Consider the following 16,429-nt stretch of genomic DNA (forward strand, 5'->3'; position numbering starts at 1 on the left):
ACTAGGGATAACCCTGGGAATTACAGGCCAGTTAGTCTTACTTCGGTGGTAGGCAAAGTAATGGAAAGGGTACTGAAGGATAGGATTTCTGAGCATCTGGAAAGACGCTGCTTGATTAGGGATAGTCAGCACGGATTTGTGAGGGGTAGATCTTGCCTTACAAGACTTATTGAATTCTTTGAGGAGGTGACCAAGCATATGGATGAAGGTAAAGCAGTGGATGTAGTGTACATGGATTTTAGTAAGGCATTTGATAAGGTTCCCCATGGTAGGCTTATGCAGAAAGTAAGTAGGTATGGGATAGTGGGAAATTTGGCCAGTTGGATAACAAACTGGCTAACCGATAGAAGTCAGAGAGTGGTGGTGGATGGCAAATATTCAGCCTGGACCCCAGTTACCAGTGGCATACCGCAGGGATCAGTTCTGGGTCCTCTGCTGTTTGTGATTTTCATTAATGACTTGGATGAGGGAGTTGCAGGGTGGGTCAGTAAATTTGCAGACGATACGAAGATTGGTGGGGTTGTGGATAGTGAGGAGGGCTGTTGTTGGCTGCAAAGAGACATAGATAGGATGCAGAGCTGGGCTGAGAAGAGGCAGATGGAGTTTAACCCTGAAAAGTGTGAGGTCCATTTTGGAAGGACAAATATGAATGTGGAATACAGGGTTAACGGTAGGGTTCTTGGCAATGTGGAGGAGCAGAGAGATCATGGAGTCTATGTTCATACATCTTTGAAAGTTGCTACTCGAGTGGATAGAGCTGTGAAGAAGACCTATGGTGTGCTAGCGTTCATTAACAGAGGGATTGAATTTAAGAGCCGTGAGGTGATGATGCAGCTGTACAAAACCTTGGTAAGGCCACATTTGGAGTACTGTGTACAGTTCTGGTCGCCTCGTTTTAGGAAGGATGTGGAAGCTTTGGAAAAGGTGCAAAGAAGATTTACCAGGATGTTGCCTGGAATGGAGTGTAGGTCTTACGAGGAAAGGTTGAGGGTGCAAGGCCTTTTCTCATTAGAACGGAGAAGGATGAGGGGTGACTTGATCGAGGTTTATAAGATGATCAGGGGAATAGATAGAGTAGACAGTCAGAGACTTTTTCCCCGGGTGGAACAAACCTTTACAAGGGGACATAAATTTAAGGTGAATGGTGGAAGATATAGGGGGGATGGCAGAGGTAGGTTCTTTACGCAGAGAGTAGTGGGGGCATGGAATGCACTGCCTGTGGAAGTAGTTGAGTCGGAAACATTAGGGACCTTCAAGCAGCTATTGGATAGGTACATGGACCATGGTAGAATGATATAGTGCAGATTAATTTGTTCTTAAGGGCAGCACGGTAGCATTGTGGATAGCACAATTGCTTCACAGCTCCATGGTCCCAGGTTCGATTCCCGGCTTGGGTCACTGTCTGTGCGGAGTCTGCACATCCTCCCCGTGTGTGCGTGGGTTTTCTCCGGGTGCTCCAGTTTCCTCCCACAGTCCAAAGATGTGCAGATTGGGTGGATTGGCCATGATAAATTGCCCTTAGTGTCCAAAATTGTCCTTAGTGTTGGGTGGGGTTACTGGGTTATGGGGATACGGTGGAGGTGTTGACCTTGGGTAGGGTGCTCTTTCCAAGAGCCGGTGCAGACTCGATGGGCCGAATGGCCTCCTTCTGCACTGTGAATTCTATGATAATCTATGATTAATCTAGGACAAAGGTTCGGCACAACATCGTGGGCCGAAGGGCCTGTTCTGTGCTGTATTTCTCTATGTTCTAGAAAAAAATCACTCCAGGAGACCAGTGTTGCAATTGTATGGCTTGATATTGGTGAAGGAGAGAACCTGAGACCCCTTAAAACCAGATAGCTAGGATAACACTAGACTAGCTCTACATAAGTTAGTTTATTGAAGATTGAAACTAACCATCGAAACTATATCCAGTAATCATTATTCACTATTAAACATGTATTCTTAGACCAAAGCAGTAACAAGCATTTAAACTCTTGCTAATATTAGTGGCCGTAATGTATGATGAGATTTAAGCGAGCTAATTGACCACATTCCTAAGCAAGACAGAATCATACAGAAATAATGTGGTCAGCAGAACCACATCCAGAGGAAGCAGCTCTTGTCAGCAACCCCAGGCATCCTGTACTCGGACAATGGTACAGCGAGGAACCACACTACGATGAGAGGAAATGGGAGTGAGGGAGAGCAAAAGACAGTGGATGAGGGGGTCTTGAAAAACAATAGATGGCCAATGGACAGGGCATGACTACATCATGAGCTGATCACGCAGTTACCATGCGTGACCAGTTACCACTCAAATTCATTGGTCAAGGGATAATCTATAGCGGCAAGAATTGGACCAGGTCCAGCTGAGGCAGGGCTATTGATTTTTGGAAATTCTATAACTGTTGAACCTAAAGCAGAGTTGGTTTTGGCACTTATTCCAATCATTGTCCTTCCTACGATGACCAAGCTTGGAGAGTAAAGCCGTCTCAACCAGAGTTGCTGTCTCCGCGAGTCTTTGTGTTAGCTGAGCCGTAATTAAGAGGGGAGATCCCCCATGTAAAAGCCAGCTCAATACTCCAGTATCTGAAAATGCTCCTACAATCGATAACAAACAAGTTGGATTTAAATTGCTTTGCCTCTATTTCACCAAAGGTGATGACCTGAAATGGAGACAGTACTCTCATGCTTTTGTGCCACCTCTTTTGTTGCTGCAGAGTGAGTTAAATCCATAAAGGAAGAAACTTGTTATACAAGGTAGACAAGATAATAAAAGGTATGGATAAAGTAGACGTGGTGAGCATGTTTCCTCTTGTGGGGCATTCTGGAACGAGAGGTCATAGTCTTAGAATAAGGAGTAGTACATTTTAAATTGAAATGAGGAGAAACTACTTCTCCCAAAGGGTTGTGAATCTGTGGAATTTGCTACCCCAGAGTACGGTGAATGCTGGGACTGAGTAAATTTAAGGAGGAGTTGGACAGATTTTTAATTGGTAATGAGTTGAAGGGTTATGGGACAGTGGAGGTAAGGACAGGAGTTAAAAAATATAAAGTACCCAATTATTTCTTTTCCCATAAGAGGCAAATTAGTGTGGCCAATCCACCTACCCTGCACATCTTTTGTGTTGTGGGGGTGAGACCCACGTAGACACATAGAAAATGTGCAAACTCCACATGGACAGTGACCCGGGACCGGGATCGAACCCGGATCCTCGGCGCCGTAAGGCAGCTGTGCTAATCGGTGCACCCCCAGGCTGACCAGTTAAAGCCAGGATGAGATCAGCCATGATTGAATGGCGGAGCAGACTCGATTGGCTAAGTGGCCTGATTCTGCTCCTATATCTTCTATCTTATGAGCTTATGTTAGCAATTATGAACTGAATCATTGATATAAAATCCTTACTGTGCCGAAGGAGACCATTCAGCCCATCGAGTCTGCACTGAACCTCTGAAAGACAGCCCTATCCCCATAACCGCCCCCCCCCCCCCCCCCCAATGTCTTTGGACACTTGAGGGACAATTTTAGCATGACCAATCCACCTAATCTGCATATCTTTGGACTGTGGGAGGAAACCCATGCAGAAAGGGGGAAAATGTGCAAAGAACAAAGAAAACTACAGCACAGGAACAGGCCCTTCGGCCCTCCAAGCCAGCGCCGAACATGCTGCCCGTCGAAACTAAAATCTTCTACACATCCGGGGTCCGTATCCTTCTATTCCCATCCTATTCATATATTTGTCAAGACGCCCCTTAAACGTACCTATCGTCCCTGTTTCCACCACCTCCTCCGACAGCGAGTTCCAGGCACCCACTACCCTCTGTGTTTATTTAAAAAAAACTTGCCTCTACATCTCTAAACTTTGCCCCTCACACCGTAAACCTATGTCCCCTAGTAATTGACCCCTCTACCCTGGGAAAAAGCCTCTGACTATCCACTCAGAATTTTATACACCTCTTATCAGGTTGCCCCTCAATTTCGTTGTTCTAGTGATAACAAACCGAGTTTATTCAACCAACAAGTCGCCCATGGTTGGGATTGAACCTGGATCCCTGATGCTGTGAGGCAGCAGTGCTAACCACTGGGCTACCATGTTGCCCGCTTGTGGAGAAGAGTTGTTCCAGAGTCGGGAGAGATTTAAAAGAGAGTTACAAAAAATAAAATCCTTAGTTAACTTGTGATTTTAAGGAAGCCTATGTTGCATCTTTTTGAGTTGCCAAATAGATTGTCAATTAGCAACATGATGGCTGACTGAAAATCTGGAAACCACCCAATCGGGGAAATACAAGTGACTTGCTGCAAAGCCAAAAGGAACTGAAATGGGTGGATCACACATACAAACCTAAATGAATGCCCAACCCTTGGTGCTTTGCCAACACAGGTGTTTGAGGTTCTAGCTTATAGCTTGGCTTTCTGAGAGCATGAGAGAAATAATAAAATTGTGACTGAAGGAATTGTTGTGCTGTGGCATCTTCATCAATGCTTGTGATCACCGACAGGTACAAAGGGGACCCCGTGGCTTAATTCGGTAGAAGAATGGAGTCTTCCAATAAATCCCACCATCACCCAACGATTGCAACAGGTTTGTCCGTGCGTGGTGAGTTGGCTCTGGACCCACCGGTGTTGTGCAAGCTTTGCCTCTGTGAATACTCTCTCGATGGAATGACCACTCTGGAGCAATGCGACTGCTTTTTCTGTACCGTGGTGAGTGTGCCCAGCAGTGCATAAGAACAGGAGAAATTACCGAGGTTGAATGGTGTTAATGAGTTCACTCTCATTTTGATTGGTTTGGAAAGATGGAGTTTTCTTTCGGGTCGTAACTCCTTCATAATATCACATATCTACACCCCTACTGGAACCCTCGCCATACTCTACTATTTCAGTGCTCTCCAAGCTGATCTCCCTCTTCCAAAGTCCACACCTGAAACTTTGCTCAGATTCTAGCTCAAACCAAGACCTGTTCACCCATCGTTTCCATGCTTGCTGACCTACTTTTGCTCCTCATCCACTGAAGCCACAGTTTTTTAAAAAAAAAGTAAAGAAATAAAAATAAATTCTCAGCCTTCATTTTCCGTTCTGGAGCCTAAATGCTCCAGAATGGGAATGCTCTCCGCTGGCGCCAGGAGCCGTGCCCACGTGCAAATTGCTGTTCCCATTATATGCAAGGGGGAGAGCTCAGTATTGGGCTGTCATTTTCAGTGGGCAGCCTGATCCCAAGTTCCGGCAGCACCCCCCCCTCCCCCCCCCACCTCACCTCTGCTGACAAGGTGGGGCAGCCTCCTCCCAAACCACTGGAATAACAGGTTACCCCCACCACAGCATGCATGCAGGAGGGTGATCCAGCCCCTCACGTGCGCAGGAAGGTGATCCCCCCCCCCCCCCCCCCCCCCAATCGGAGACACAATCAGTCACCCATGCCTGAAAGCTGAAGAGCAGTCCAGGCAGTATAGTGAATGATAGCTGCATTTTCATTTACTCATCCCTAACATTTGCTGCTTCAGACAAGAGTGTTAAAAGCAGCAGCTGTTACAAGTGTTAGGCTTCCTCCAAAGCCAAGTACACTTGAATGTGCTTCAAATCCCCTGACTGCCTTTGAAATGCAAAACTCCCATTCACTTTCACACAGTAATACATTGCACCAGCCAATGATTGACTGTTTTATTAGTCCAGAGACAGTTGCTTGCTAGATTGTTTATTTATCTATCTTTCCCTTCACGCTTGAATGCATCTTAATGCTTTAACGCTAACCACAATGTTTATAAACACTCTTGCTATGATTGACAGCTCCTCACCACATCAAAAGGAGCTAAATGGTTTCACTTCCTCTTGTTCACAGCAGAAAGCACTTAGCTGCTTTTGATGTGGTGAATCTATTCACTGAGTCATGTGTATTATTGTGTGGCTGCATAGGTCACAAGATGACATTCATGGTAACAAACATTTTAATGTTGCATTCAGTAAGGATACTGTAGAAACAGAGGGAATCATGTACAGTATTTTTGAAGTATTGCATTAACTAATTTTTATTCTCTTAGAGTGTCATATCAAATGATAAGAGAAATGAAACCCAGGATCCACTGATGAAACAAATATGCTGATTATGTCACACTGAATAACTGATGTACTTTCTATTTTCTATTATGTTTTGACTGGTCAGTGCTTAATGCGGTATGTAGAACTGATGATCAGAGAAGGTTGTGGATCTCCTATCACGTGCCCAGAGCTTGGATGTCCTAAAAATGGGGTCTTGCAGGATGCAGAGGTAAAAATGTTTGGCGTGTTATAATGTTTAATAGGCTCCACTCTTCCTAACCATCTCATGCTTGATACTTGTGGATTTTGCTGATTATTTTTTAATGTTGCAATATTTATAGTTTTATGAACTTTCATGTTTGAAATCTACGATCTTAAATGTCCATATAACACACACGATCCATGGTGTTCCACCCAATCAATCTATTACAATTTATTTTCTTTCAATTTGTCAATAATTCTCTCTCTCACCTCCTAACTGGGTCATTCACCACTCCCTAACTAGGTGCTGGTGCACCCTTCCCATTTCTTAGCTTTTTTTTTTTAGCAACAGTGCCCCGTCACTGCCAGCAAGGAAAGAAACTTGCAGGAGTGATTCCAGAGGGAAAATAGAACCAGGCACCCATTTGAAGCCTTGCCCTCCTCTTCGAGATCTGGGGCTGGATTTCGCCATTGGAGACAGGAAGCAGGAGGCAGGTCACAACCCCCCCCCCCCCCCCCGATGCCAGTGTGCTGTGAAACATGATTCGGACGGGGTCAATGTATTATTGACCCTCGATATGAATTTGTCAATTAGTGGCTGTAGGGCGAGACTGGAGGCAGGACACCCAGGAAGTGAGCCATATTCGGGTGCAAATCAGCACTATTGCTGTGGCTGGCTATGTATGTGGTGGTTATCTTTTTTTAAAGAGGAAAGGATCTTTATGTTTAAAGTGGCCGGGGCAAATGGAGAACTGGGACCTGGGATAGGATAGAGAAAGGTTAGTTAGTAAAAGTTTATTCCCTCTGTCTTTTTTCTCTGACCTAACTTACACACTTGTTGAACTGATCCACTACCACTGTTTCTATTCCCACTTAGCTGCTTTTGGCCATCTTCAGGGCCCTCTAATGGCCATCCGCCCTCCTGCATATGGTCAGAAAGTGAGCTCTTGATAAGCTCCCTGGTCAGAAAGTGGCTCTTAATAAGCTCCCTGATTACTTTGAACCGCCCGGTTAATTTTTGCAAGTGCAACCTACTCTTCACACCACCCCAATTGGTAAGTTGGCAAACAGATTGCCGATTTCATTTTTTTGTCACTCGGCCTCCTGTCCTGTCTTCGCTTTGCAACACAGAGCTATTCTTTATCAAAAAGTAATTGATTTCGAAAGATCAAGACAAAAATTGAAATGCTAAGTGATCTCCTTCGGAAGTGGATTTGACTGTTGAAAGACCCACGTACTGAGTACTGAGTGTCGCCAGGTGGCAATGCTTCATCTATACCACAGTGTTGTGAGATGAATCCTTACCCACTTTTGCCAACTTATGTTTTCCAGTTGCAAACATGATATCAAAGTGAGTGGAGGCGAGTGATATTATTTTCATACATGGGAAGGGAATTTGGCGACCAAATCCTTTGGACCCAATCTTGTGCTTCCTACAGGCGTGCTATTGGCTGATTTTTGCAAGCTGTCTGGAATCTGGTTACTTTCCAGACAGTAGGGTGATAAGAAATCAAAAAGAAAAGACTTGAAAGTTGACATGGGAGGGGGGAGGATTTTGCACGCCCCACGTTTCATGGCGGCGGGATGTGGCCCGCTGTTGGTGGGTGGTGGGATCTTCTGGTCCCACTGCTGTCAATGAGATTTCTTCTTGAATCCACCACCACCCACCACCAGGAGACCCATGTTTGCTGTCGGCAGGACCAGACGATCCCACTGGCGAGAACGGACGGTGCCTCCCTCCCCTCCCAAAATCATAGGGTTGTTTTCAGTGCTCCATCGAACAGTGAAGCATTTGTTACTTGACTCTGAAAAGAAGTGCCTGTAAACTCCATATTACACATGAACCTCTGTTCATGGATTGAGACAGGAGTCTTGAGACATAGACTGGAATATGTTCCATATTAGAAAGTGCCTGCAGGGTATTTGGTTATTGCCATATGACCTGCAAACCATTTCCTTTCTGCCTGCTGAAGTACCTGATTTAAATAGTTTCAACCAGGGCTGCTGCTGTGCGCTGTCTGTCTGGCTTTTAGGTAGCCACTAACCCGGTTATTTTCATTTCTTTGATTGTTTTGATGCCCAACCTTTTTGCTTTATGTCATAGAGCAATGCCTGTATCAAAATCAAATTAAAATTGACTAATGGCAATCGGTCTTGTGCCTGCAACTGAAGTAACACCAAATTTGCTTTGTATTGAAGTGCCGGGGGCATTTATGCAATGCTCGGCTGGCCGGGGGCAATCTTGCAATGCTAGGCTGGCTGTTTGGCAACTTCCGTTGGTTACCCCTTGAATCTTCATTTCCTGTCTAAAGAAAAAGATCTGTTTTGGTTTTTGCGTTTCGCAAAGTGAAGAATTTCAATGTCCAATCAAAGCAATTGCACTGTTGATTGATGAGCACCTGAAAATTCGACCATTTGTCAGCCAATCAGAGCTTTGAGGCATAGTTATGCTGGATCATGAATTTTCCTACACTGTCGAGCATTAAGTATTCCCAGTGTCATGGCACCCTGGGCGAGCGCGACACCCTGGGCGAGCGCAATCCGTTTCAGCCCCCCTCGACCCAGGGCTGCAACATAAGTGAATTGACAAATAATTCTTATTAACTTATCGGGATTTTGGCCTAGACTGCTGCAATGAGATGCGGACACCAGATTTTTTTCAGAAAATATTTTATTGAAGCATTTGTAATGTTCACAGTTTAACAAATTAACATCCTAAACAGCCTAGCGGCCCGACACGCGCAACAATATTACAATAACATAACCAACTACACCCCCCCCGCCCTAGCACCTAACTACCCGTATATTAGATTCCCCGTCTCTTATTTTATGCTGCCATGCCTCTCATTTTTCTCCCCCCACTCTCTTTCTGCTGACGTTCAGTTTTCCTTAAAAAAATCAATGAACGGCTGAAACACTAGATTTCCAAGTAAAAACGTTAATAAACTATTTATTAATAACAAGAAGAAAATATGAATATATGAAGTAATAACGGAACAATGGTCTAACAATCTACCTAATCCTAAAGCCCACCCTCCACCCGGACAGACAGACATGGCAGGAATGGGGGAGGGGGGGGGGGGGGGGGGGGGAGATTTAAACTGAAAAAGGGGTTAATAGATATGAGAATGTTCTTTGCATCCGACATAGCTCTTTGTAGCCACCGATAGCCCAATCATGTATCCAATCAGAAACTGTAGGTTGTAGAAAGCTCTCTAAATCAACAGGTAGAGCGAAGATTTTAAAGCTGCTTCGTGCCTGGAACTCTTCACAGCACATAAACAAAATGGCACTCTTCATAAGATCTGCCTTCCTTCTGGAACTTTCTGCCTGGCCCCACCAACCACAATTGTACATTTTCGATTCTGCTTGCCAAGTCTATCAAATCTTCATTTGACAGTTCCAACGTGCCCCAGCAAAAAAACACACCAAGCTCTTCAGAAGACAAACACAGGACACAACCGACAGAGTACCCTTCGTCGTCCAGTACTTCCCTGGAGCAGAGAAACTCCGTCTTCTTCGCAGCCTTCAACACGTCATTGATGAAGACGAACATCTTGCCAAGGCCATCCCCACACCCCCGCTACTTGCCTTCAAACAACCCAGCCTTCAGGAGGACAGTGACCACAACACCACACAACCCTGCCATGGCAACCTCTGCAAGGCGTGCCAGATCGTTGATATGGGGACCACCATTACACGTGAGAACACCACCCACCAGGTACGCAGTACATACTCGTGCGACTCGGCCAACGTTATCTACCTCGTACGCTGTAGGAAAGGATGTCCCGAGGCGTGGTACATTGGCGCGACCATGCAGACATTGCGACAACGGATTAATGGACATCATGCGTCAATCGCCAGGCAGGAATGTTCCCTTCCATTCGGGGAACACTTCAGCAGTCAAGGGCATTCAGACTCTGATCTTCGGGTAAGCATTCTCCAAGGTCGCCTTCAGGACGTGCGACAACGCAGAATCGCCGAGCAGAAACTGAGTCAAGTTCCGCATGTACGGCCTCAACCGGGACCTTGGATTAATTTCTCATTACATTCAACCACCCGACCATCTGGTCTGGGCCTGTGAAATCCTACCAGCTGTCCTGGCTTGAGACAATTCACGCCTCTTTAACCTGTGATTATCCCTATCTCCAGTCGCTCTGTCTGGACCTGGAAAGACTTAATTACTAGCAAAGACTTTCATTCAAAGTCTTGCATCATTGATAAAAAGGAAAACACAGGACAGCCAAAAAGGGTTTAACAACAGAATCTTAACACTAGTTTAGGTATAACAGATGTATAGTGTAAAGTTTCCTCCTACCCTGCCGCAACAGTATGATGTAATCCGAAACTCTGATCAGCATCTCACCCTGAACCAGTGTAATATTATTCATTGTTACAAAGGCTGGATTGAGGGCTGGATGCTCCAATTTTGAGACTGAAGTGCTGATGCCGGTATGGGATCGGTGGTGTTTTACGACTGAAAAAACTATGCAAAACAGCCACCGATGCTCCGTCTGGTAGGGGCTAGTAAGCTCCCGGCTCCAGCTGCGGATACGGCCAGAGAATTGCTGGGTCCGTGGCCGCGCATGCGCACGGCGGCGGCCTACAGCGGCTGCGCCGTGCAACATGGTGCTGGCCGCTTGCGGACCCGGCGTGCCGAATACTGCGCACATTTGGCCCGGCACACCACCCCCGGACCACCCCCCGCCTGTGGATTGCCCCCCCACCACCGTGGCGGCGCTGGTCTCCGTCTGCAGCCGCCACGGCGAGTTCCCGGAAAATAATATAGAGTGAGTGACCCACGCCGTCGGGAACTCGGCCCATCGGGGGGACGGCCTTGGGTAACATCCTGAAGCCGTCCCAACGGCACGTGGCGTACTCTGTGAGTAAGCTGTGTTGGAGTGGCCAGAGCATCGCAAAAGCTGCCCCTGATTTGGCGCCAACGTGGATTCTCCGGCCGATCGCCGAACGCGATTTCGGCCTTGGAGACCGGAGAATCCCGCCCTGTGTCTTTGTAGGAGCAAGTTACCTGGTCCCACTCCCTGCCTTTTCCTCAGAACCTGCAAATTCTCCTTTTTCAGATAGCAATCCACTTCTCGAGCAAGGGGTCACGAAAAGACATTGGCAAATAGGGTTCAGGAAAATCCCAAGGCTTTTTACACGGACATAAAAAGCAAGAGGGTAGCCAGGGAAAGGGTTGGCCCACTGAAGGATAGGCAAGGGAATCTATGTGTGGAGCCAGAGGAAATGGGCGAGGTACTAAATGAATACTTTGCATCAGTATTCACCAAAGAGAAGGAATTGGTAGATGTTGAGTCTGGAGAAGGGTGTGGAGATAGCCTGGGTCACATTGAGATCCAAAAAGACGAGGTGTTGGGCGGCTTAAAAAATATTAAGGTAGATAAGTCCCCAGGGCCTGATGGGATCTACCCCAGAATACTGAAGGTGGCAGAATTTATTGGGTGGCAGGTTTTGCCGCTCCAGCACCAGGAATGGCATTGCTGCTAATATTGGCTGTCTTGCTGCTGGGAACAAGCCAATTTCCAATTTGATTTGCTGACAGCTCAGTAGTCTCAGTCAGAATGTACGTTCTGGAGCTAGGATAGAGCTCAATGTGGGACAGTCATGACGGGGACAGGAAAGCGAAGTCCGTGATGGAGGATGGGAGGTTTTGATGGACAGGGGATGAGGGACAGCTCTCTGGGTGGGACAGATCTTGGGTGGATGCTCAAATATGGAAACGTGGCCTATGAGGGAGGTGGCCCCTCCACCACCCCAATCCCTTTCCCAGCCAAGGACTAAGCAGGATGACCTGTGGACTTCTACCCCCACATAATTACTGCCTCAAAATTAGACTGGGTAGGAGATGGCTGTTCCTGACACCCAAATATACAAGTCAGGGTGGACGGAAGGCTGATGGTCTAGCCACAAAGGGAATTGAACAGGCCCCCCCCCCCCCCCCCAACACACACCTGCACACCCATCAGCAGGGAGCTGCCCCTGAAAGTACAGTTAATATTTTTGATCTCATTACCTAAGGAAGGATACACATGTCTTACCGTGAGCACAATGAGCTTTCACCACTCATACTGGGATGAGGGGATTGTCCTATCTTGGTGGTACGGTGCACAGTGGGTTAGCACTGCTGCCTCAGAGCGCCAGGGGCTAGGGTTCAATTCTGGCCTTTGGTGACACTTTTTGTGGACTTTGCATGTTCCTCCTGTGTCAGCGTGGGTTTCCTCCAGGTGCTCCCGTTTCCTCCCACAGTCCAAAGATGTGCAAGTTAGGTGGATTTGGCCATGATCAATGCGTGGGGTTACTGGAATAGTGCAGGGGAGTGGACACAGATAGTGTGTGTGACTCTGGCGTGAATCTCCAGCCGCGTTGGGCTCTTGCTTGAGCGCAACGCGGCCGGGGAATGCCAGGAAAGGGCTCCAGCAAGCTCCCCGACAGGATCGTGCCTCCTGGGAATTCCGAAGTCCCGCAAGACGTTAGAGTCAGGACCCTTCCCAAAATGGGCGGGGCCAAATGACGCTGGCTGAAGTAGGTCGTAAACCTACTTACAACCCACATGCACGAGATCCAGCAGCCTCCCTCGATTCTTCGGCCTCCTCGGGGAGGCTGCAGCCGGGCGCCAATCAGTGCTGGTTCACACAAACGTGGATCAGGTGGAACGGCACCCGTGGAGGGGAGGGTCTCCTGGGCTACCGGAGACCCCAGGGTGGTCAGGGTAAGTGTAGGGTGGCTCCGTGGCCCTTCCCCTGGAATGTGGCCACCATGGCACTGCCAAGCCAGCAGGAACACTGCCTGGGTGCCAGTGCAAGGGTGGCCAAGTGCAAGGGTAGCATTGCCAGGGGACAAGGGGGGGTCATGCCCATAAAATAAGAACATAAGAACTAGGAACAGGAGTAGGCCATCTGGCCCCTCGAGCCTGCTCCGCCATTCAATGAGATCATAGCTGATCTTTGTGGACTCAGCTCCACTCTCCGGCCCGTACTCCATATCCCCGAATCCCTTTATTCTTCAGAAAGGTATCTATCTTTTTCTGAAAAACGTTTAAAGAAGGAGCCTCAACTGCTTCACTGGGCAAGGAATTCCAGAGATTCACAACCCTTTGGGTGAAGAAGTTCCTCCTAAACTCGGTCCTAAATCTACTTCCCCTTATTTTGAGGCTATGCCCCCTAGTTCTGCTTACCCCGACCAGTGGAAACAATCTGCCCGCATCTATCCTATCTATTCCCTTCATAATTTTATATGTTTCAATAAGATCCCCCCCGCATCCTTCTAAACTCCAATGAGTACAGTCCCAGTCTACTCAACCTCTCATCATAATCTAATCCCCTCAACTCTGGGATCAACCTAGTGAATCTCCTCTGCACTCCCTCCAGTGCCAATATGTCCTTTTCTCAGGTAATGAGACCAAACTGAACACAATACTCCAGATGTGGCCTCATCAACACCTTATACAATTGCAGCATAACCTCCCTAGTCTTGAACTCCATCCCTCTAGCAATGAAAGACAAAACTCGATTAGCCTTCTTAATCACCTGTTGCACCTGCACACCAACTTTTTGCGACTCATGCACCAGCACACCCAGGTCCCTCTGCACAGCAGCATGTTTTAACATCTTACCGTTTAAATAATAATCCATTCTGCTGTTATTCCTCCCAAAATGGATAGCCTCACACTTGGCAGCATTAAATTCCATCTGCCAGACCCTAGCCCATTCACCTAACCTATCCAAATCCTTCTGCAGACTTCCGGTATCCTCTGCACTTTTTGCTTTACCACTCATCTTAGTATCGTCTGTAAACTTTGCCACATTGCACTTGGTCCCCAACTCCAAATCATCTATGTAAATTGTGAACAACTGCGGGCCCAACACTGATCCTTGAGGGACCCCACTAGTTACAGGTTGCCAACCAGAGAAACACCCATTTATCCCCACTCTCTGCTTTCTGTTAGTTAACCAATCCTCTACCCATGCTACCACTTTACCCTCAATGCCATGCATCTTTAGTTTATGCAGCAACCTTTTGTGTGGCACCTTGTCAAAAGCTTTCTGGAAATCCAGATATACCACATCCATTGGCTCCCTGTTACCTACTGCACTGATAACGTCCTCAAAGAATTCTACCAAATTAGTCAGACATGACCTACCCTTTATGAACCCATGCTGCGTCTGCCCAATGGGACAATTTCCCTCCAGGTGCCCCGCTATTTCCTCCTTAATGATAGATTCCAGCATTTTCCCTACAACCGAAGTTAAGCTTACCGGCCTATAATTACCCGCTTTCTGCCGACCTTTTTTAAACAGTGGTGTCACGTTTACTACTTTCCAATCCTCTGGGACCACCCCAGAGTCTAGTGAATTTTGATAAATTATCACTAGTGCGTTTACAATTTCCCTAGCCATTTCTTTTAACACTCTGGGATGCATCCCATCAGGGCCAGGAGACTTATCTAACTTTAGCCCCATTACCTTGCCCAATACTGCCTCCTTAGTGATTACAATCATCTCAAGGTCCTCACCTATCATATCTTTATTTCCATCAGTCACTGGCATGTTATTTGTGTCTTCCACTGTGAAGACTGACCCAAAAATCCTGTTCAGCTCCTCAGCCATTTCCCCGTCTCCTATTATTAAATCTCCCTTCTCGTCTTCCAAAGGACCAATATTTACCTTAGCCACTCTTTTTTGTCTTATATATTTGTAGAAGCTTTTACTATCTGCTTTTATGTTCTGATCCAGTTTACTTTCATAGTCTACCTTACTCTTCTTTATAGCTTTTTTAGTAGCTTTCTGTTGTCCCCTAAAGACTTCCCAGTCCTCTAGTCTCCCAGTAATTTTTGCCACTTTGTATGTTTTTTCCTTCAATTTGATACTCTCCCTCACCTCCTTAGATATCCACGGTCGATTTTTCCCCTTTCTACCGTCTTTTTTGTTGGTATGAACCTTTCCTGAACACTGTGAAAGATCGCTCGGAAGGTTCTCCAGTGTTCCTCAACTGCTTCACCGTGAAGTCTTTGCTCCCAGTTTACCTTAGCTAGTTCTTCTCTCATCCCATTGTAATCGCCTTTGTTTAAGCACAAAACACTAGTGTTTGATTTTACCTTGTCATCCTCCAACTATATTTTAAATTCCACCATATTGTGGTCGCTCCTTCCAAGAGGATCCCGAACTATGAGATCATTAATCAATCCTGCCTCATTACACAGGACCAGATCTAGGACCGCTTGTTCCCTTGTAGGTTCCATTACATACTGTTCCAGGAAATTATCCCGGACACGTTCTATAAACTCCTCCTCAAGGCTGCCTTTACCAACCTGGTTAAACTAATCGACATGCAGATTAAAATCTCCCGTGATAACCGCTGTACCATTTCTACATGCATCCGTTATTTCTTTGCTTATTGCCTGCCCTACCATCCTGTTACTATTTGGTGGCCTATAGACTACTCCTATCAGTGACCTTTTCGCCTTACTATTCCTGATTTCCACCCAAATTGATTCAACCTTGTCCTCCATAGCACCAATATCATCCCTTACTATTGCCCGGATGCCATCCTTAAACAACAAAGCTACACCACCGCCCTTGCCGTCCATTCTATTCTTTCGTATAGTCTGATACCCTTGGATATTTAACTCCCAGTCGTGACCATCTTTTAACCATGTTTCAGTAATGGCCACTAAATCATAGTCATTCAAGATGATTTGCGCCATCAACTCATTCACCTGATTCCGTATAATACGAGCATTCAGGTAAAGTACACTTATGCTGTTTTTTATGTCTTTGTTATGAATCCTAACACCTTGATCAGTAACTTTTCGCAAATTATTGTTCCTCTTACCCTTCCTTCTAATTTTCCTTGTCTTTGAACCCATATCTCTACATAATAACCTGTCACGTAACCTGCTGCCTTGCTCTCCATTAACCATTATACTGTCCATAGCTTTACCCTTCCCTTCCCCCCCCAACTTGCTAGTTTAAAGTCCTTGTGACCAACCTATTTATCCTATTCGCTAGAACACTGGTCCCAGAATGGTTCAGGTGAAGACTGTCCCAACGGTACAGGTCCATCCTGCCCCAGTTATGATGCCAATGCCCCATGAAATGGAATCCCTCTTTCCCGCACCACTCCTTTGGCCACGTGTTAACTTCTCTAATTTTCTCAATCCTATGCCAATTGGCACGTGGCTCGGGTAGT

At 46.5% G+C, this 16,429-nt stretch overlaps 1 protein-coding gene across 2 annotated transcripts in view; it reads left to right on the top strand.

Annotated features, from left to right (window-relative positions):
• The window catches only part of LOC140425427 (E3 ubiquitin-protein ligase RNF144B-like), a 117,327-nt gene that overhangs the window by 60,545 nt on the left and 40,353 nt on the right, over window positions 1–16,429 (top strand). For both annotated transcript variants that reach the window (XM_072509697.1, XM_072509696.1), the window contains 2 exons: window positions 4,486–4,690; window positions 6,144–6,248. In XM_072509697.1, the coding sequence (XP_072365798.1) occupies window positions 4,523–4,690; window positions 6,144–6,248 (273 nt within the window). In that variant the 5' untranslated portion in view covers window positions 4,486–4,522. The remainder of the gene's footprint in view (window positions 1–4,485; window positions 4,691–6,143; window positions 6,249–16,429) is intronic.

Source organism: Scyliorhinus torazame, chromosome 6, assembly GCF_047496885.1.
Source record: "Scyliorhinus torazame isolate Kashiwa2021f chromosome 6, sScyTor2.1, whole genome shotgun sequence".
In the NCBI taxonomy this organism is placed as follows: domain Eukaryota; kingdom Metazoa; phylum Chordata; class Chondrichthyes; order Carcharhiniformes; family Scyliorhinidae; genus Scyliorhinus; species Scyliorhinus torazame.